The sequence below is a fragment of the Ictalurus punctatus genome, chromosome 28, assembly GCF_001660625.3.
Source record: "Ictalurus punctatus breed USDA103 chromosome 28, Coco_2.0, whole genome shotgun sequence".
Taxonomy (NCBI): Eukaryota; Metazoa; Chordata; class Actinopteri; order Siluriformes; family Ictaluridae; genus Ictalurus; species Ictalurus punctatus.
The window spans coordinates 8,676,607-8,699,774 of NC_030443.2; the positions used below are offsets into that span (position 1 = coordinate 8,676,607).

The following is a 23,168-nucleotide window of genomic DNA, read 5'->3' on the forward strand; positions in this document are numbered from 1 at the left end:
TCCCTGGAGCCAGCATTACACTTCAGCCATCAACACCAGACAGAAGAACATTATATGGAAGGAAGCGTAAATGGATGGAGACACATAAGGATCACATTAGTTTACTGTGAAGCTACGTCTTAGTTGGTGCTTATCTTGGCGAGAGCCAAGTTCGCCGGCCTAAAATCAGCATGAAGTTTAACATCTACTCTCATGTAATGGAAATCATGAAGATCTGGATACGTCCAGTGACTGCTGTGAATAGTGCAGCTGGCAACAAGGGAAAGACCTCGTGACAGCCTGGAGAGACAGCTGACTGGAGGAAAGGGACCCCATTGGGACTGGCAAGGGTTAGCTACCCTTGTTGACAGTATCCAGCTCTGTGTTTACAGGATGCTGGATACACCCGCCCAAGGCTTCAAAGAAATGAAAGAAAATACCCCTAGAGTCTGCGAGAGCGGGGGCAGGGGCATAAGATGAGTCAACATTGGACAACATGGTTAAGGACTTAGGAACGGAAATGGATATGAGTATGGTGAATACTTCACAAAAGTCTAGTTCAAGATCTGCAGTTAGCAAAGACATGGAACATTGTGTCTGCGGCTGGAGTAAGGTGACAACGGTCAGGAGTTTGAAGATTCATCAAGGGTGAATGAAATGCTTGAGGGAGAAGGGACAAGGGCCTCGCATTGATCAGTACTTCTTACGAAGTAAGTCAAGTCAGTTGAATGAAACCCAGTGACAGGAAGCAAACCACAGTTCGTAGGATATCAGCACCCCTGTCATAGATGTGAGGAGGACTTGCATGGACACAGTTAGTGATGAACCTAATGATCCTTGTGAACCCGGTCAGACAAACCAGTGTAAGAGAGAAAAGAACCTCAATGGGCACAAGCCTGGAATTAAATGGCCAAGAGCTTGTGAGAAAACTGCATGGGACACAGTAAACACAGATCTCCGTTTTGCATTTTGGAACAGTTGAAAAGAAACTGGAAAAATTTGGGGACATCATTTACACATATGGAAGCGAGAGGTTTGGAGTTGAAAAAAAGAAGGAAAAAGTACAAACTATTCCTGGAAAGTCTAGACGGCAGCAGGAGATTGAACGTTTAGTTAGAGAAAGGAAACAGATAAGGAAGCAATGGAGAAGAGCAGAAGAAAGTCAGAAGGAAGGACTTAATCTCTGACAAAGGGTTATAAAAGATAAGCTTGCAACATTGCTTAGAGCTGAGTGCCTACGTAAACGCTACAAAAAGAAGGAGCGTGCGAGAACTAACTTTTATAAAGACCCATTCAAATTTGTAAAGAAGTTATTTACCAGTGAGAAGAATGGCGTACTAAAGGCATCTAAGTTTTAGCCGGCGAGATATTTGGAGGAAACGCATACAGATTCAAAAAATCAGGAGCCTATGTCAATTCCTTCAGACATTCCACCTATCAATCCACCAGAATACCAAATGGAGGACTGTATACCTAAGTGGAAAGAAGTAGAGCAAGCTGTGAAAAAACCAAGGGCTTCATCATCTCCAGGGCCTAATGGAGTTCCGTACAGAGTGTACAAGAGTGCTTCAGGAGTTCTACGAATCTTGTGGAATCTGATGAAAATAGCATGGAAAAAGCAGGTTGTAACAAGAGCATGGCGCCGAGCAGGTGGAGCCTTTATACCTAAAGAAAAAGATTCTAGCAGCAGTCAGTTAGTTTCGCCCTATCTCCCTATTAAATGTAGAAAGTAACATTTTCTTCAGCATTATTGCTCAGAGATTGTCAACTTACCTATTAAAGAACTGCTATATTGACACTTCAATACAAAAAGCGGGCATTCCAGGTTTCCCAGGATGCTTAGAACACATCAATGTGATCTAGCAACAAATTCAATCAGCTAAAAAGGAGAGGAAGGAGCTCCATGTGACATTTCTGGATTTGACTAATGCATATGGTTCAGTGCCACATGAACGTCTTTGGGCAGCATTTGATTTTTTCAGTGTACCAATGACAATAACAAATCTAGTGAAAGCCTATTTTGGAGATTTGCAATTTAGTTTTTGAACTTCAGAATTCAGCACTACGTGGCAATGCCTAGAAGTTGGAATAATGGCAGGATGCACCATTTCTCCACTGGCTTTTACCATGGCAATGGAAGTAATTAGGTTATCAAAATGGGTAGTTGGAGGAGAGCGCTTAGCTTCTGGAATACGACTACCACCAATTCGAGCATACATGGATGACATGACAACCATGACTACAACAGTAGCCTGCACTAATCGGTTATTGGGCAAATTAACCAATAACATTGAATGGGCACGAACGCAATTCAAGCCCACTAAATCAAGGAGCATCTCTATAATTAAAAGGTAAAGTAGTAGATAAAACGTTCTTCATTAATGGTGAGGCAATCCCAACAGTGTCTGAGAAGCCAGTGAAGAACCTTGGGAGATGGTACGATGGGGATCTAAAGGACACAGTTCGTGTGGGAGAAGTTAGACAAGTGGTGGAAGGGTTGAAGAGCATAGACAGCAGCGCTTTACCAGGTAAATTAAAACTCTGGTGCTTTCAGTTTGGCCTACTGCCAAGGTTGCTGTGGCCACTGACCGTGTACAAGGCTTCTTTGACAACAGTAGTGAAGCTGGAAGCTTTAATCAGTTCATACATCAGGAAATGGTTGGGAATTCCACGCTACCTCAGCAGAGTGGGACTTTATGGTAAAGGAATACTGCAGCTACCTGTCTCCAGTCTAACCGAGGAGTTTAAGTGTGCCAAGGTGTAAGGGAGGCAGCACCTGTGTTGAAAACTGGAAGAAAGTGGGTGGCAAAGAAAGCTGTGCAGGATGCAAAGGCTGCCCTTCAAATTGGTGATATTAAGGAGCAAGTTCAGTATGGAAAAGGTGGTCTTGGTTTCAGTTCAGCTCCTCCTACATGGCACAAGGCAGCCCCAGTGCAACAGAGGAAGCTTGTAATCAACAAGGTGCAAAAGCAGGAGAGGATGAGGTGTATAAAGGCCATTTCCCAGGGCAAGCAGGGAGAATGGATGAGATGGGAGAGTGTTGAACATCGCAAGATTGGCTGGCAAGACCTATGGTCAATGGAACCGAGCAAGATCAGTTTCCTTATAAGGTCAACGTATGATGTTCTCCCATCACCACAGAACCTAAACCTTTGGGTAGGAGAGGATCCCTCATGTCCTTTGTGTTCATCACCTGCAACATTAAGGCACATTTTGACAGGATGCAAGGTGGCTCCTAGCCAAGGACGGTTTACTTGGCGCCATGACCAAGGTGCTGTGATGTTTGGCCTTAGCACTGGAAGACAAGCGTAACATGACCAATAAATTGCCACCTGTTCCAACAAAACAGTACATACAAAAGACAATATTCCTCCGTCCAGGAGAGCAACCACCAAGAAAAGGTATTAAAACCAATCCTCATCCAGGACAACTGGAAGCTGCTAGAGACTGGAAAATGCTGGCAGATGTTGATCAACGGCTTATTTTTCCACCTGAGATTGCCACCACAAACCTTCAACCAGATATTGTCTTGTGGTCTGGGTCAGCACGCCTTGTTCACTTGGTAGAGTTAACAGTGCCACAATTACAGTACACAATTACAATTACATCAGTACCTGGGCTACTGTATTGGCCGGGTATGCTGAAGCCACAGGCGAAGAAAGTTGAGGCAGTGAAGGACTACCCCCAGTCTGCGTCAAAGAAACAGGTACGTGCCTTCTTGGGCTTGGCGGAGTATTACCGCAGGTTAGTGCCTAAATTCTCCTCTGTAGCCAACCCCTTTGAAGACCTTACAAAGAAGGGCCAGCTGGACCGGGTGAAATGGTCTGCGGAGCCGGAGCAGGCATTGCAAGCCCTAAAGGAAGCTCTCGCCCAAGTATTGTGGAACCCAGACTTCACCCTTCCCTTCTCCGTGCACACCGACGCATCTGAGACTGAGCTGGGCGCTGTCCTCTCGCAGACCTTCAACGAAGAAGAACACCCGGTAACCTACATCAGCAGGAATGCATATTGTATCTCACCTGCTGAGAGGAGATATGCTGATGTGGAAAGAGAGGCACTAGCTATAAAATGGACCATCGAAGAGCTCCATTACTACCTGGCCAGTCAGCACTTCGAGCTCGTGACGGACCACGCTCCCTTGCAGCGGATGGACAAAGCAAAGGACACCAACAGCAAGGTAATGCTATGCTTCCTTGCATTACAAGATTTCTCTTTCCAGGTCCAGAACCAGGCGGGAGCCCAAGATGGGAATGCAGATGGCCTCTCACAACGGGATGCACTGTGGGCCCGACATGCAGCAGCAGTAGGCTCGGAGCTCGGGGTGGGGGGTGGGGGTACTGTGGTGATAGGCCGGGTGCCGGGTTCTGGCACACAAAAAGGAAAGAGCACTCCTCTCGTGACTGTCACTGGGTGCTGAAGAGACAGCTCTGCTTCAGCTTTGGACAGCTGGCAAGTGTGTGGCGGCGGGGCGGAGCCGCGGAAATACACATGACTGGCGGCTGATGAGCAGTGCATCCACTCTCCACCATCCAGCAGCCAAGAGGGGAGTACAAAAGGGCGATCCTCCGCTAGCAAAGGGAGAGAGGACTCTCCCGGTGCGTTTACTAACGTGGTTAGTACAAGGGGCTGTATCCGCAATGAGGCTGAACGATACACTTTATAAGTGAGGAATGTGTGCTCAGTGATTTCACAAGTTAGAATCACATCAGTTTGTCTAACTTTGATTAATATACTGATTACTCTCTTATACATCATACATGAGTTTGTTTTCTTATCATATACCAATTGCTTAAAAATATAGCATAATAGTAGATACCTCCATTCGTTTCATACATCTCAATGTTATATGTGTCAAATGCCTGCTTAAAATTTTAAGTAATTAGGTTATTATCAAAAATCCACTCACAGGTTACCACATTGATGCATACTGGTGCTTGATTGGATTTACAGTTGCTGAAAAACAGCTATTTGACCATTGTTTTGCCCCCTTTGTATGACCATGCTCCAGACTGTGCACATGGCCTTTTGAGTCTCATGCAAATCCATGTATGCACTAATGAGTCATACCACTGAGAAAACTAAGCTCTACCTCATTAGAATTGATTTATGAATCAATGGAAACATGAATTTTGATTGTAGGACTCATGGGTCAAGAGATATGGATCAACACATAAAACCCTGCACAATAGCTCCACTATTGGGCCAATTTGGAGTATCTACCGAGTATCTATTAAGTTTCTATTAAGTTTCATGTCTCTAGGACATACAGTTTGGTCTACACAATTTGTTATAAGGTAGAAAAATAAATAAATAAATAATTTAAAAAAATAATAATAATAAGTTCACTAAGTCAAGGACTAAGAGTACCATCGGCCTAGAAATGCTGTTGGGAATTTATTATTGTTACAATACCTGGTTGGAGGCAAGCACAGACGAACAGAATTAGAGTGCGAGGATCAGGCGGAAGATGAAACACGGAAAATAGCAGTAGGTCGGGCGAACAATCCAGACTGGGCTAGGCAGGGAAACCTAATCCAAATACAGATAGTAAATCCAAAAAAACGTAGAAATCCGAAACGCAGACAAAGGCTAGGTGAACGACAAAGGTAAGACAGCTGAGCGTTTACTTCACGAGGTTCTGAAGTTAACAAGGCCTTTTATAACCTAAGATGAAGTACAGCTGTTTACACTCAGTACTCTGGCGAACGTGAGCGTGGCCGGGAAGTGTAGTTCTCGTCGGCCATGTTGTTGGCACTGCATTCTGGAAACTGTAGTTGCGAGTACACCGCGACGTGACAGAGCCCCCCCACAAAGGATTAACTCCGGGAGCCGAATCCTTCCGAGGCCTCCCTCTCCTCTGTGGTCTCGGTTTAGTTGGGTGAGTGGCATGGAAGTCCCTGCGCAGGTTTGGGTCCAGAATGTCCTGGGACAGGATCCAGCACTGCAAGGGGTTCTGTGCGTACTCCGCCCATGGGAGGAATTGGCCCCAGTCCTCCGGGTTGGTGGCACAAAATGTTTGGAAGAATCTAGCAACTTCTTGGTTAGCCCGTTCTACCTATCTGTTGGCCTGGGGGTGGTAACCGGAGGTGAGATTAACGGTGACACCCATCTTCTCCATGAAGCTGGTCCAGACTTGAGACGTGAATTATGGCCCCCTATCACTTATGATCTCTTCCGGGATACCGAAGTATCTGAACACATGTTGGAATAGCAGTTCGGCCGTGGTAAAGGCAGACGGGATGGCGGGCAGTGGAATGAGGCGCAGAGACTTTGAAAAACAATCGATGATCACTAGTACTGCGGTTTCCCCCTGCAACTCCGGCAAGTCAGTGATGAAGTCTAGGGCCAAGTAGGACCATGGCCGTACGGGGATAGGTACCAGCTTAATGGCTGGGAGAGTATGCGGTACCTTAGCCTGGGCGCATGTGGAGCACGAGGATACGACGCGCTATACTTCCCTAGACACGTGGGGCCACCAGTATTTCTCGGCCAGTAGTCGGTGGGTGTGATGCATTCCCGGGTGGCCCGTCGCTAGTGCCGTGTGGGCCCAGGTGACGAGCTCCAGTCGGTATCGCTTCAGGACAAATTGCTTGCTGGGGGCACATGCGGCCGGGATTCGTGACCTGGGGAAGCGTGCTAAGGCCTGGTCCAGAGTCCACCCTATGGCGCTATCAATACAGCAGGTTCAGGATATAATCTCTGTGGTCCGCTCGGCTCTCAGGGCAGTGGATTTGTGACAGAGCATCGGCCATAGTGTTCTTTGCTCCTGGACTATATGATCAGGTAAACTGGAACCTGGAGAATAACAGGGCCAGCGGGTCTGGCGGGGCATGAGATGTTTGGCCGTCGTCAGGTATTCAAGGTTTTTATGGTCTGTATAGATAACGAACGGGTGGGTGGCACCCTCCAACCAGTGCCTCCACTCCTCCAGGGCCAGTTTAACTGCCTGGAGTTCTCGGTTCCCCACATCATAATTGCATTCTGCTGGCAACTTGCGGGAGAAGAACGCTATGGGGTGCAGCTTGGGCTTAATTCCGAGCCTGTCAGAGAATGGCCCTTACCCCTGCCTCAGAGGCATCAACCTCCATGACGAAGGGTCTGGAGGGATCTGGGTGTCTAAGGATGGGAACCATGGTGAAGGCCCGCTTGAGCATGTCCAGCGCCTCCTGGGCGGCTGGGGTCCAAAGGAGCCACCTGGGCTTGCCACGAAGAGGGATCTCAGGGGTTGTGCTATCTTACTGAAGTCTCGAATGAACCGTCGGTAAAAGTTCACGAAGCCAAGGAACCGTTGCAACTCCCTGACGGTTCGGGGCGTGGGCCATTTCAGCACCGCTTGGATCTTGCGCTGGTCCATGGTGACCCCCTTCTGGCTGATGATGTATCCTAGGAAGGAGATCGTGTGTTGGTGGAACTCACACTTCTCGGCCTTTACATAAGGCTGATGTTGCAACAGGCGATGGTGCTAAACGCAGTCGTCCACTCATCCTCCTCCTGGATGCGTATGCATAAATATAACCTAAAACATCAGATTTTCACACAAGTCCTAAAAGTAGATAAAGAGAACCCAATTGAGACAACAGTAGTATACCTGAGGAAAATTACACATCTGTGATTGGCAAAAAGTATCTGAACCTCTAGGATTAGCAGTTAATTTGAAGGTGAAATTACAGTCAGGTTTTTTCAATCAGTGGGATGACAATCAGGTGTGAGTGAGCACCCTGTTTAATTTAAGGAACAGTGTTGGGTAAGTTACTCAAAAAAAGGAATCCACTACAGATTACTAATTACTACTTTAAAATTAATTGTTATTAATTCACATTACTGATTACGGCATATAAAAAGTAATCAGATTACTAATTACTTTACTTTCAAAAACACACTACAAAGTGAAATTCGTAGTTCGTAAAGTAATTTTAGTGCACATCAATGTATGACATGATCAGAAAAAGTTGTATTTATCATAAAACTTGCCTCGGGTGATGTCACTGTTTGTAGGACTACTAGTCTTTTCTAACTAGACTAGTTTGGTGTCACTAGCCAAGCGGAGGCACAACTAAGCTATGGGTTCAGGTTATGCCCCTGGCAGCTGGGCAAAATGTGATTTATTTTAAAAATGCGTTTACTTAATTTTGTTTTTTTTAACAATAAATTTCTAACACAAGTAACATAATTTTATTGACATCAGTAACTGTAATCAAATGACATACATTTAAAATGTAATGTGTTACATTAACACATTATCAGAAAAAGTAATAAGAATATAGTAATGTGTTACTTTGTAACATATTATACCCAAAAAACAAGGATATATCAAGTCAGATCTTCATGTTTGGGGAAGTGTATCATTGCATGAACAAAGGATATTTCTGAGGACCTTAGGAAAAGGGTTGTTGATACTCACCAGGCTGGAAAAGAAATTCAAGACTGTAGCTGCTCCCAAACCTATTCTTCTGGTCAGATTAAAACGTACGCTTCAACTGATGTTTGTCGTTTCTTTTATTGCATTCCTTCACAACTTAAGCACATTCAATCACTGTCAAACACCATCAAACACCGTGAAAAACTGAAATAAAGTACATAACACACTCTCACATGAGCATACTGTACATAAGCATGTTCTTAAGTGTCCATGACTATTCATTCATCTTGCTCACATATTAAACTAGCATTAATGGCCTTAGGAAACATTTGCACTATTACATTACAATACAAACATGAAATGCACGACATCACAAACCAACATACCGTGTGCGCCTTCCAACCAGATATCTAGGAGTAGCTGTAACGCTTTACTGTTTAGTTATTCTCTTCTTTAGCACCTCACTCCGTGTACACTGTAGCACCAAAAACTGCATGCACATTTTTGCACTGCTATTAGTTAGGCTAATCACATGACCACAGTAACTTAAATTAAATGCAGATCACTAGTTTAACCTGTAGGTGTCACTATTTCTGCAACCCTTGTAAAACAAAACTCACATAGGCAAATTATTATTAATATTTACATTGCATTATTGTAATAACAACAACATAACAAATAAATACTTTAAAGAAAGAAAAGACCCATACATTTTTTCAGCGACAGCTACAAAGACCATTCTTACACTCCCCAGGAGTGGTCGACCAACAAAGATCACTCCAAGAGCAAGACATGTAATAGTCCTCAAGGTCACAAAGGAGCCCAGGGTAACTTCTAAGCAACCAAAGTCCTCTCTCATATTGGCTAATTTTAATGTTCATGAGTCTACTATAAAGAGAATACTGAACAACAACTGTGTGCATGGCAGGTTTGCAAGGAGAAAGTCACTGCAAAAATAACACTGCTGCCTAGCTGCATTTGCTAAAGATCATGTGGACAAGCCAGGACCACCTTGATAAATTGTTTTGTAGATGGCAATATGTTTGGAGAAAACACTGCATTCTAGCATAAGAACCTTATCCCATCTATGAAACCTGGTGGTGGTGGTATCATGGTTTGGGCCTGTTTTGCTGAATCTGGGCCAGGATGACTTGCCATCTATGACTGCGTTTACATGGAAAACAATAATCCACTCTTAATCTAATTAACACCATAATTTGATTAAGAAACTACCATGTAAAACAGCAACCCTAATCTAATTAAGGTCATAATCTAATTAAGCTCTAATCGAATTAAGACAGGTGGATTACTCCTGTTTTAATCATATTATGGACATGCACTACAGACATGTAAACACCTTAATCACATTATGAACATCGTGTGAGCGTTTTCACGGCATTTTGCGACAGGACACGATCACACATGGCAGTTTTACGTTTTACGGCGAACAAGAGAGTTTGGCTATGTCCCAAACTGCATACTTGCCTACTATAGGCCTGTAGTAGGGAAAAATACATGTATCTCGGCTACTATACAGTAGGTAAGTATGCGATTTGAGATGCAGCCCACGGCTTCAAGCAGTCATCTATTTGCACGTATAGCATGACTAATAATTAACTGCACTTAAAGCATTCGTAAAAAATTAAATGAAAACACCCAAAACTGTATACTGTACGATAACGAAGACGAAATGTATGTTGACGTGAAATTCTGGAGGGACGTCGGACCGCGGTGACGTAATGACGCGGGCTTCTTAATCTAATTATGATCTATAACATGTAAAACGGGTACATGACAGGAGTATTCTAAAAGCGACTCATGTAAACACCTTAATCACATTATTACCTTACTTAGATTAAGGTCAATAATTAGATTACTGCTGTCCATGTAAACGTAGTCACTGATGGAACAATTAATTCTGAAGTATACCCACAAATTCTAAAGGAAAATTTCAGTACATCTGTTCATGGACTGAATCTCAAGAGAAAGTGGGTAATGCAGCAAGTAAATGACTCTAAGCACACAAGTTGTTCCACCAAAGAATGGATAAAAAGAATAAAGTTAATGTTTTGGAATGGCCAAGTCTAAGGCCTGACCTTAATCCAGTAAAAAAAATTGTGGAAGGAATGGAAGCAAGTAGTTTATGTGAGTAAAACCACTAACATCCTTGAGTTGAAGCTGTTCTGTACTAAGGAATGGGTTACAATTCCTCCAAGCCTCCAGTGTGTAGGACTGTTCAATAGTTACCAGAAAAGTTTAGTTGCAGTTATTGCTACACAAAGGGGTCACACCAGATACTGAAAGCAATGCTTCTCATGCTTTTGCCCCTCACAGATATTTAATACTGGATAATTTTCCTCAATAAATAAACAACCGAGTGTAATATTTTTGTCTCATTTGTTTAACTGGGGTTTCTTTGTCTACTTTTAGGACTTGTTTGAAAATCTGATGATGATTTAGGTCATATTCATGTAAAAATATAGAAAAATTAGAAAGCATTCACAAACTTTCAAGCATCATAGTAATATATGCCTGAGACTTCATTCTTTCATTTGGTATGACATTTATTCAAGTGTAATGTATCCCACCCAAGACATGTAAGAAACAGTGAAAAGTGTGATAACATGGCCCACTCTGTCCAATGCAGTAAAATATTTGTATTGTTATTGTCTTCATTTATCATAAAAGCCTGAATAAGAAACCTTAGGGTAAAACTGGTAAATCATCGCTTTAAGTCAGCTTTGGGTTTGTGTGTCTTTTAATGTAATTTATGAAACTAGAGAAAACTGAAATAAATTTGTTCAAAAAGACTAGCCTGGTATGTTTTCAAAATCCTGGTAGCTGTGTGCAAACCAGTATATCGAGTTTGTTGAGCCTGTCCCAGGGTCTGGAATGTTTTTGTTGGGGGCCAAGGAATATGTTTGGAGGTTGTGGGTTTTTCCCCTTTAGGTCTAATGTGACCTTCGCACCTGGCGACCAATCTGAGCCAGTTGTCCTGTTCCTGTTTTGGATATGTGACTCAGTGGTGCACTGAGAGTCATTTAATTATAGACATTGCAACGTGCCTGAGGGAGAGTGATGAGAGAGAGGAACAGGGGAGAGAATGAGATAGGAGGGGATAGTTTAATACTCGTTTAGTAGATCATGCTCATATGCTATAAGTAACAGGGACTGATTTGTTCTCTCCACAAAGGCCATGGGACAGAAACAGGACAAAGTCCTGGTAACAAACACAGCTTTTGCTAACACAGAGGATTACACACAAGGAAGAGGAGGAAGTTTAATTTAAGAAACCTCTACAGGACAGTGGCAAATGTGCTCAAATCCATCCAAAACTGACCAGGCATATATACAAGCACAGCACTGGATGGCTTTTCTGTTCAAGAACAAATGAAATCTTCTGCTGATGACAACGGTAAGCCTTCACCCAAACAAAGTGTAAATGCGGTCATTGACAGAGGACTAGAATGTATTTGGTAATGTCTGGAAATCAGATATACAACTGATCCCAGTACTAGGTCTGTGCAGCTTAGAGTCAGGAACACACTCAAAGGGCACTTTTGTACTAAAGTGCTGCACAACATTTAGCACAATGGAAAGGCAAGAAACAGACAGTGCAACATTAATGACCAACATAAGTCTGTCTAATTTCATAGATACTCCCAACATGTCATACACTTCAAGAGAGAATGACTGTACACTTCTTGAGACCAATAACATCTCATCAACATCTCACAGACAGAGCAGTAATATAAACAGGGATGAAGACAATATGAATGACACGGAGAAAAGAAAGAGGGATGAGTCTCTACCTATAACAGTCTTGGATGTGTCAGAAAACCAAGACTGCAGTTTAAACAAAGGTAAGGAAAAAGCATTGTGTGTTATTACAGATACATGTAGGATAAATCAGAGGGATTACTTAAGTAAACATAGCTGTTCAGAACAAGAGACATCTGCATCATCTGACTTGAGAAACTCTGAAGCTATTACAGATTTCACAAGTTCCGATGAAGTTCTGGTCCATTTAAAAATTGAGAAAGACTTTGACCTAAAAGGGTCAAGCACATTCCACTCAGACCTGAATCAAAACATTGTTTTGACTGATCATGAAATGATCATGCTCAAACATGGAAAAGAGACATCAACATTTATGGAAAACTATTCAATGACCATATTACCTGGGCATCTAGATGAATTGAGCAATAAAATTACATTGGAATCTCACACAGCCAAATTGTATGAAGGACTAAGGTTGTGTGGGAAAAGAGACTGTGAAATAGTTTATGAAAAAGCTGTCTATTCTCCTTCAGCAGAAATTAAAGTAGCCCCTGATAGAGACCTGTATCAGGAAAGCAATCGCCCCCCACTGCAAAAGTTATCAAGTAACTGTAGCATAGAGTCACAAGTTGGAACAGGAGAGGCACCCAAGAAAAGAAGACTTGAGTCAAATAAAGAAGTGAATAATGCCAACAAAGGTAAGACCTACCTTCACTAACAGAGACACTAAATAATTTTTTATTTAATATTTGGGAAATAATATCAGATATGCTTTACAAACATTTTTTTCCTCTAGGTAACGTGTAAGTAACTAACTTCAAATCTATTTATTTTCCAGATAATGTTGGTGAGAGAGAGATAATGACAGCTTCCTTGGTACAAGAAAAAGACCCTTCCTATTTCACTGCTGTCATTACACCCCCAGCCCAAATTCACATATTACCTGTCCCTGAAACTAAGATCCAGACCATGAGCTCAGATAGCTTGGTTACAGATACTCAAAAAAAAAAGTCAGCTAAAAGTAAAGGACCACCACCACCTGTCATGAAGAAGCCAAAAAATCCTTTTGGTAAAGATGTTGCACATGCAATAGATAAGCCTCGGCCATATTCTGAACTTCTACAGAAAAACATCAAAACAGGAAGAAGAGAGTCAGCATTACACAATGTCACTGAGGATTTTGACAAGTCCCATCCAGATCTAGAAAAACAGGCAAAAATGAAAGGCCCTCCACCACCAGTACCAAAGAAACCACTAAATCCATTTGTCGCCATTGAGAGAGATAATGTCTTGCCAATCAATGCTTCAATTTCAAAAGACACAACAGACATAATAACATGTGAATCTTGTGACTACAAACCATATATGCACAGAGCTGTGCATGAGGAGGAACCGAAAACAATTTTTGCTATAGACAGAGACAATTTTCCAGTTACTTATAGCAACTCAAATACCTTGGATGAAAATGTTTTTATGAGTTTCAGACCAGAACTCATTAAGCAAACTGATAATTCGCATAAGAAAAGGATGCAACAAAGCAGCATAGCTAATGTTGGAAACTGGGAAAATAAAGTATTGGAAATGCCCAAAACTTCTGATATCAAAAAGCCCTTTTCATGTCAAATGGAAAGGATACTGTCACCAAAGAAAGGTGAGTCCATATTTATTATTATTATTATTATTTATTTATTTTTTTAGACTTTTTATGTCTAATAAAAAATGCTGAGGGGTGTGGTAGAAAGAACCCTTGTTTTCTTTCACTCATTTGTCAGAAATATGCCAACAGAAAAATATGAGTATTAAACACAATCACCCGAGCATAGAACTGGTTGCTGTTTGGTTGGTGACAAACTCCATATTTTTATACCTTGAAACTCTGATTTACCATGTTAATTTTCAAACATATACTAACATTAACTTTATCAAAGGAAGTTTACATTTTATTTGATACTTGACCGTATCTAATTTATATAAAAATTCCTGAAATAAATACACATATGTATACATGCCGTTCAAAAAGGTAAGAGAAGGTTTTTTTTTTTAACTACAAAGGTGCAGGGGTGGACTAGCAACAAAAAGCAGCCTGAGAATTTGCTGTCAAGCAGCCCCAATTAGATACATCATAAAAAATATAAAAACACAATCTCTTCATTTGTATTGTTTGTGTTACGCAAATTTGTTAAACGATTAAAAAAAATTTCTACAGATTTTCCTCCCCATGTTTGTGTGTAAAAATTTAATATCTGTATATTGGCTATATAATGCCGGGGTTGGGGAGAAAAAAAACGTCCCTCAGAAGACTGGCCCACCGCAAAAATTCTAGTCTGTCAGGGCCCCAAAAACAAATTCATTACTATATTACATATACCAGACTATATACTGGAAGAAGTCACTGAAACTGTGAAATTCGCTTCTAAACCAGGGAGGGGCAGTAACAGTCTTGGAGGGCCAGTGCACGGTCCTCGGTTCAGAGTTCAGCTCCAGCCCTAACTAACTTGAAAATTACAGGTGACTTAAATCTTTTCTGGATGATCAAAATGCTTCACCAGTAGTAAGATGCTTGAAGGAGATCAAGAACCAAGGTCTAATCAAAGAGACAGTTTATTAAGCGCAGAGACACCCTGGACACTATAGCATTTTGTAGTCTTAATCTTAAGTCTAAACATAACTTAGATACAGTTGGCTTTTACACTTTTTCCTTATTTGTAAGTCACTTTGGATAAAAGTGTCTGCTAAATGAATAAATGTAAATATGTACATGCAAGCAACATACCCAAAGCTAGTTAAAATAACATAAGAGAAAAACATGAGAGAAAAACATACCACCTTGACAAAATCAAGGACAGAAACCCAAAAACATAATGAGACCATGGGTAAGCAAAAAAAAAAAAAAAAAAAAAAAAAAAAAAAAAATCACACTGATCTGATCTTAAATCATTGAATCATAATCATGGAAAATAAGGAAAAATATTTCACAATTCCCCTCTTTGGATGACACTAAAATCATCCATTAAAGCAAGCTTAACCCTTTTACACTATACTACTATACCTTTTAAAAGTACTGTAACCACTGGCAAGGTGATTTTACATCTACAGATCCTAAAAGGAGGATAGGTCACACCCATTTATCTGCATACCAAGCATGTTAGATTAAACATAAGATCAGATTAAATGTAGACATTAAACACAACTGTGGCTTCCGCTACTTGGGCATGGATCATGCTCTTAGAGACACATAGGCAGCAACAGCAAAACAGGACATAAATTAACAGGAGGGTGACAAAGAACATCAGGAAACCCAGTAGAATTTCCAAGCCATATCACCACCAGAAGCCTAGCCAGGCACCTTATCAAACACTGTTAACTTGATCAGTAGACATTATACACATTATAACATAACACAATCACGTAACTCACCTAGGTCAATAATGTATTGCCTCAAATTAAGAGTAGGGTCAGACACATCCGTACAGCACTCAGGACCTACCACTGCACGGGTAACTCCTTTTTGTGCCAAGATATAATCTAAAGCAACCCGATTGTGCAAAATCATCATCTGATGTGATTGCAATGTGTTGGATATGATGCCTAAGGATTGTGCAGAATCACTAGCTAATTTCTCGACATCATGAGATAACATACGAATTTGATCAAGGCTAATCATAACACCATAATTAGGAAAAAGGGCACCTAGAAATCTGCTCCAAATCTTGGATCAGTTAGTGATGACTGCGAGATTGTAAGGGGACGTTTCTTGTCATAATGACGGGTATGGATTTGATAACCCACTGAACACATTACTCCATTAACACTGAAGGTAAATGTGGCATCGATATCTGCAAAAAATGTGATGTCTTGAAGTCTCTTTGTGGTATCAATGAAAGATTGATATCCTCTATTAGTGGGTATGAGATCTAAAGTGCCATTTGAATAAAGATTAGCATTAGTAGGCAGACTATAACCTAAACGACCTACAAATGTATAACACTCACCATTTTTTACCAGATACACTCGACCTTATTACTGTTTACAAGACCACAAAAATTTGGAACAGCTAAAAGTATGTGTGAGGTATCGGTGGGAGGGCAATGATATGAGGAGCATGTTTTACAGTTGTAGACACAGATCAGGTTACTTGGGGCTGGAGATGAGTTTGGGGTCACATGGCAGGAAGAAGATAAATCAACAAACATCGACTGTTGAACCTGGCAAGCAATTAACTATAGGTAGTGCTACCACATAGCCAATAAGTACCCAAAGGGGCTGGAACACGACAGTATTCATTGATTGATTGATAACCAGTGTATCCAAGGACCAGGTTCAGAGATACGATCCTCAATTGAGAGAGCTGTGAACTTTATTTGCATTCGAGACCGAGAAGGATGAGAGAGAGATGGTGGAGCCGCATAAAATCATGGTTTTCTACACACCACAGAAATGCAAATAGAGTAATAATATCAGTGACCCTATGAGGAGGAAGGTATGTTTGGTTACAAATTGTGAAACCTGGGATACAACATTGAGTGGTGACTGCTCGTGTAACCATATGGCATGTGGTGACATTAAATGAGAGAACATCTGTGTGTAGCAAGGCACAAGTTTCACAGGCTGAGATAGCATGTCCTGCCCACACGATGCCAGTAGAGACACGAACTGGATGAGGAATAAAAACCTTGCAGCCTGAAAACAGAGTGTTCTGAGTTAATGTAAACAAAGTTTGGAAAGTGTTTCCCTTATCATCATCAGAGCCTAACACAGAACTGGTCGGATGCTGACACCTTAATTTCTTCAAAAAAATAAATCTGAGTGGAACTATTCAAGTATTCCAAATTTCAACTTCCCCATGATATATTTTAAGAATTTCCCACCCCTTATTAAGCATTTCAATACCTGTAAGCACAGAACCTGGATGGTGACCAAAATAGTATAGATTTTCTTGATGTGTCTTTAAGAAAGTCTTAACCTTAATTTGAGATTTTAACTGATATGTCACCAACTCTTGTATTTTAACTGTGGGAGGTGAATAAGTTGGTTTAGAATGAACTGAACAAGTTACAGGTTGTACACGTGTTCTCCACATTGTAGGGGACTTCTTAAAATACCTGATAAAACAATGTGAAACCAGTGATTGTAACTAATTTGTAAATCAGTGATGCTGTCTGAAGGCTCTGTTTGAAGTATAGAATTAAAGGGAGATGCTTGTGTTGTGATTATGGTGAGGATGGAGGAATCTTGCTTCAGCACAGCATGCACAGACAGCGAACAACTTTGAGGCATAGAATGGGGCCAACTGGGAGTCAGAGGGAACTTGATGTATCCGACAGTAGTCTCTTGGCTCTCTCGTAGCACCCGCACCAACTTCAGATATGCCTCACTCGCTTTTTCCTGCTAAACACAAACACACACAAAGGTGAGAGTATTTTGTGAAAGAACTGGGAAACAACTAGGTTTTTTTTTCTTATCTCTCTTGCCAGGATTTAACAAGGACTTATGCTAGATGGGTTTTTTTTTTTTTTACCACTATAATTGGTTACCATCTCTCTCCCGGCCTAACTTGGGTCGCATTCACTGAGAGGAGGATGGAGCTCTAATCTCATATTGGGGGGGATTGTGAAACATGTATCCACGTAGGGCTGGGCAATAAAACGGTATCAAGATATATCGAAGGTACACCTTTATTGGTAACGATGGAAAAAATGTTCTGTATAACGCTCAATAAAATGTAAACAGACATGAAGTTTGGTTGCATGAACAACCCTCAAGCATGCACCGATCCTGGGTCATAAACAGTCTATCACAGTGTTTCCCAACTGGTGTGATACCTCTGTGTCTGACGAGAGCAGGGGTGCCGTGTAAAAAAAATCCTTCAAACATTTCTAAAATGTGTATAAAACCTTTTAACTATATGATAAATATCTGATGTCTGAAATAATAACACAGACACAGATATAATTAAAGCTGCATGCAGCGATGAAGGAGTCCTCGCAGCCGGGTGCACAATGGGGTTGCTCTGCCAGAGGAATGCTATTCCATATTTTTAGCACTTATATGTTGTTAGGAGAGTATCTCGATGTAAAGCATGTAATTTCCTGTTGACAGCAGGTGGCGCTATAACTATAACTGAACATTGGCATGTAGATGTCTTCATACCAGAATTAGTAAAAAAAAAAAAACATAAGAAGTTTGGTGCAGATTGAACATTGTATGCTTGAGTTATAATACCATCCTGTTTAATAGCAGTAATTGCACGTTTTAGCACTTAGCTAAGTGTTACTAGCATGTTGCTAGCATGTTTAGAATTTGCTGGCATATTTTTATTTGTTGCTAGGAATACATTAGTGTTTGACATGTCACTTCCTGTTGCCAGCAGGTGGCGGTATAATGATGAATGAATATTGGTATGTAGATGTCTTCAGGGTAGGATTCGTATCAAATATGTGAACTTTGGTGAAGATTGAACATAATGTCTGAGTTAGTGTAAAACATGACAGTTCACATTGCCAGCAGGTGGCATTATGACTATAACTGAATATTGGCATGTATGTAGCCTCAGGCCAGATTTTGTAAAAAAAAACAAACACGTGAACTTTGGTGCAGATTGCACATTGAGTGTCTGAGTTAGTGAAATTCATGTCACTTCCTGTTGGCAGGAGGTGGCGCTATGACTATAACTGAATACTGCCATGTAGATGTCTTCAGGCCGGGACCTTTATCAAACGTGAAGTCTGGAGCAGATTGGACATTCTACGTTTGAGTTACAACAACTTCCTTTTTCAAGGCAAAACATCGAAATTTGTGATACTGTCATGCCCTCTTCATGCAGCAAAAACTCAAAAGCTCTGCAATTTAGCAGTCAATGCCTTTAGATGAGACTGACCCAATATGATGCTGATCTGATGAAATCTCTAGTAGGAGTATGTTAAAGTACATTTTACAATTTCGTACATGTAGGTGAAACGTAGCGTGAGGCGCACATCAGTGAAATATTGTAGTTGGCACTATCGAGCCATTTTGACACACCTAAGTTAAATGACCAAATAAATGTATCCTTTTGCCATACTTTAATAAGTTTTTTATAATAATAATAATAATAATAATAATAATAATAATAATGATCAACATCACCAGAAAAACAATAGGGCCGTGCACCTCTGGTGCATGCACCCTCCAGTGGACACCAGAGGTGCGGCACATTCGGTGCTCGGGCCCTAATAATAATAATAATAATAATAATAATAATAATAATAATAATAATAGGAGCAGATCCAATAGGGCTTTGCACCAGTGGTGCTTAGGCCCTAATAAACAAAAGGAAAACAACAGGGCCCTGCACCACAGGTGCATGCGCCCTCCCGTGTCCACGGGAGGTGCGGCACCTTCTGTGCTTGGGCCCTAATAATAAACATGCCGAAAACAATAGGGCCGAAATAGGGCAGAATTAGTATGAAACATATGAAGTTTGGTGCAGATTGAATATTGTAAGAATACTGTATGTTATTGTAAAACATGATAGTTCCTTTTGCCAACAGGTGGTGCTCTGAATATAACTGAATATTGGCATGTATATAGCCTTAGGCCAGGTTTTGTACAAAACATGCTGAAAACAATACAGTCCGGCACCGCCGGTGCATGCGTCCTCCGGTTTGCATCAGAGGCGCGGTACCTTCGGTGCTCGGGCCCTAATAAACAGAGCAGATCCAATAGGGCTTCGCACCAGCGGTGCTCGGGTCCTAATGATAACATTAAAGCAAAACATTTATCCAATACCAACTGGGCCTGTGTGAAAATCTATTTGCCCCCATAGGTTTCTTATTCCCCAAATATATTAAACTGCATTCATACTGAGGTTCACTTGGACTAAACGCAACCAGACCTGATTACTGCAAACCCTGTTGATTCAAATCAACACTTTTGTCAACAGCATGAAATTAGTTAAAAGGTCTTACCCAGAACACACTATGCCAAAGTTGAAAGAAAGTCCAGAATTGATGACGAAGTAGGTGATTGAAATACATCAGTCTGGGAAGGGATACAAAGCCATTTGAAAGGCTCTGGAACTCCAAAGGACCACATTGAGAGCCATTATCTCTAAATGGAAAAACTCGGCACAGTTGTGAACCTTCCAAGAAGTGGCGACATTCCAATTTTTTTTTTTCAGGAGCACAGCAACTACTCATCCAGTAGGTCTCAAAAGAGTCAAGGACAACATCAAAGGACCTACAGGCCTCTATTGCATCTTGGTCACTGTTCATGACTCCACTATCAGAGATACACTGGGCAAAAATGGCATCCATGGAAGAGTGGCGAGGCAAAAACTCTACTGCTAACCCAGAAGAACATTAAGCCTTGTCTGAATTTTTCCAAAACACATCTTGTTGATGCTCAAACCTTTTGGGAGAATGTTCTGTGAACTGAGGAGTCGAAAGTGGAACTGTTTGGAAGACAGGGGTAACTGTCCTATGCCAGGGTTCTGGCGTAAACCAAACACTGAATTCCACAAAAAGAAAATCATACCTACGGTCAAGCATGGTGGTGGAAGTGTGACAGCATGGGATGCTTTGCTGCTTCAGGGCCTGGACAACTTGTAATAATTGAGGGAAACATGAATTCTGCTCTCTACCAGAAAATCCTAAAGGAGAATGTCCGGTCTTCACTCCGTAAATCGAAACGCATGCACACTTGGATTATGCAGCAAGACAATCAGTACGTTTACATGGACAACAATAATCTGATATTAACCCAATTAAGACAATATTCTGATTAAGAAACTAGCATGTAAACAATGATTATTGATTACCTTAATCACACTATTAAGGTTGTGTGGGAGTTTTCGCTGCATTTTGCGACAGGAGATATACGGCAGTGGTCAACCGTTTGACGGCAAACAAGGGAGTATGCCTGCATCCAAAACTGCATACTTACATGCTATATAGTTCACAAAATACATGTATTTCGGCTACTATATAGTAGGTAAGTACACGGTTTCGGACGCAGCCCATGGATTCAAGCAGTTGTCTATTTGCAGGTATAGCATGACAAATAATGCACTTGAAGCTTTCGTAAAATTAAAAATGAAACACCCAAAACTGTATATGGTACCATAACGAAGACAAACTGTATGTTGATACGTAAAACTCAGATCTAAAACTATTTAGTATGAGATATACACAGAAACAGAAGAAATCGGGATGGGGCAAATGCTTTTTTTTCACAGCACTGTACAAAACGGGCTGAGATTATTTAATAAAAGCAGATCTCCATCATTTTCTCCCGCTTCTCACAGTAACTGCTCTCACGACAGGCTGGGCTTCTTTTGGGTCAGAAACCACTACCTCTGGCAAATTCTGTAGTTAAAACAAAAAGCTCATTTTAAAAAATGAGCTTAACTGATTAACATTAGTGCTTTGCTGCGCTTCATTCAGATCAGAGCTATGTTTTGAAGTCTCTGTGCACTTCCCAGCTGCCACTTATACATGACGCAGCATTAGTATTATTTAAAACAATTAATGACTGTGGTTGTATGACATGACTAAACATTATAGCTTTTACGTGTCAGCCATTATATTTTACTTCCCTGAACTGTGCAATTGTTGAATAATGTGTGAAACCTAAATAATTAGCCAGCTAACTAGCTTATCTTAGCCTAGGTAACTAGCTAATAAAATAACTAGTGTGTTGCTGTAGCTAACTAGCTTCCTAACATTAGACAAAGATAAGTTAAGCGAAAGCCACACTAATGTCTTCTAAGATGTTAGTTAAAGTGTTGAAAAGTACTTACCATTGAAGCAACGATGATAAACACGCATTGCTTATACAGTAAACCTGCCATTACCAGATGTAATAGAAAGAAATAGTTAAGCAACTTGAATTTCAAACAAACTGTCAGCTGATGGAGTGCTCTGACGTAGTAAGAGATGATTGACAGGACGGGGGAACTTCGGGGGCCAATCAGACTTCAGCTGGGGCCGACCAATGCCCCTCTGGCCCCACCCCTGGTTCTGTCAGTGCTGTAAGGAAATGTCAATTCTCTAAAATGACCTAATAATAACCATTAAAGAACATTCTGTATATGTTCTCTTTTGGTTGTTACAAATAAAAAATCTCTGCAACGTTCTGGGAAGGTTAGTTTTTGGTTACAGAAATAAAACCTAATAATAACCATTAGAGAATGTTCTGTAGCTATAGGTTCTCTTTAGGTTGTTACCAAAATAAATAAATAAATAAATAAATAAATAATAAAAAACCTCCCTGCAATGTTCTGGGAAGGTTAGTTTTTGGTTAAAAAAAAAGAACCTACAGAAAATGTTCCTAGACCATTATTATTTGGTTGCCAAAAAATAGTCAAAGGTGAAATATATGCTAACGTTAGTGGAACGTTCTGTGTTTGTGGGTTCGATGGACTGGCATCCCATCTGGGGTGAATTCTCCCACCTTGTGCTCTGACCAGGATGAAGATTGATTAATTTATTGATTACTTTTACTAGTCGTTCTGCTGCGCACTATACAGCCATTAAGGGTTCCCCCAGAGGGACAAACAGAATAACGTAGTAGATGAAACAATTTTTTCATCTGCTCAGAGTGTATTTTCTGCTGTTGGGCCTGCTACTTGATTATGGTTAACCAGATTAATCAGTTACAACATTTGCGTGGCCTAACATTTCCTGTTCCGAAAATCTAAGAATATTAGGGTTCTGCCAGTGAAAGGTGTGATAAGGATGAGGACTGGGATGTACTGATTGTCATTGTGGAGGAGGGGAAGGGTAGAGAAGCAAAAAGGGCGTTGCTTTATTTCATTCAGATAAAGGAGAAGGGGGAAGCTTTTGTAACTATCAGCAAAATATTAAGAGATTTGTTGCTGGGAAAAACATCAATGTTTTGATTACCTGTTTCGGAATTTAGGAAACATTTCTATAAAAGGTAAGAGATTATCATTACGGTCTTTGTTTGCTAATACAATCTCTATTTAGCAGGTATCATTGATACAATGTGTGCACAGGGACATGATCAGCTCCAGTTGCGCCCAGCCGGTCTTTGTCTTTCATAGCATTAT

At 41.0% G+C, this 23,168-nt stretch overlaps 1 protein-coding gene and 1 long non-coding RNA gene across 10 annotated transcripts in view; one reads left to right on the forward strand and one right to left on the reverse strand.

Annotated features, from left to right (window-relative positions):
* The first annotated feature begins 11,427 nt into the window (after positions 1-11,427).
* The window catches only part of coro1cb (coronin, actin binding protein, 1Cb), a 69,795-nt gene continuing 58,054 nt past the window's right edge, over positions 11,428-23,168 (forward strand). Inside the window, exons 1-4 of one of the 9 annotated variants that reach the window (XM_017496170.3) lie at positions 11,429-11,753; positions 11,995-12,201; positions 12,652-12,816; positions 12,957-13,769. In XM_017496170.3, coding sequence (XP_017351659.1) covers positions 11,729-11,753; positions 11,995-12,201; positions 12,652-12,816; positions 12,957-13,769 — 1,210 coding nt within the window. In that variant the 5' untranslated portion in view covers positions 11,429-11,728. Of the gene's footprint in view, positions 11,754-11,994; positions 12,202-12,651; positions 12,817-12,956; positions 13,770-22,702; positions 23,036-23,168 lie in introns of those variants that run through there. The other 8 variants (XM_017496171.3, XM_017496172.3, XM_047162466.2 and 5 more) reach the window with 8 other exon arrangements.
* LOC108280778 (uncharacterized) lies at positions 14,702-22,111 on the reverse strand. The gene is made up of 2 exons (XR_001815831.3): positions 21,897-22,111; positions 14,702-17,506 (listed from the first exon to the last, which is right to left on the reverse strand). It is a non-coding gene; the product is annotated as an uncharacterized LOC108280778 (long non-coding RNA).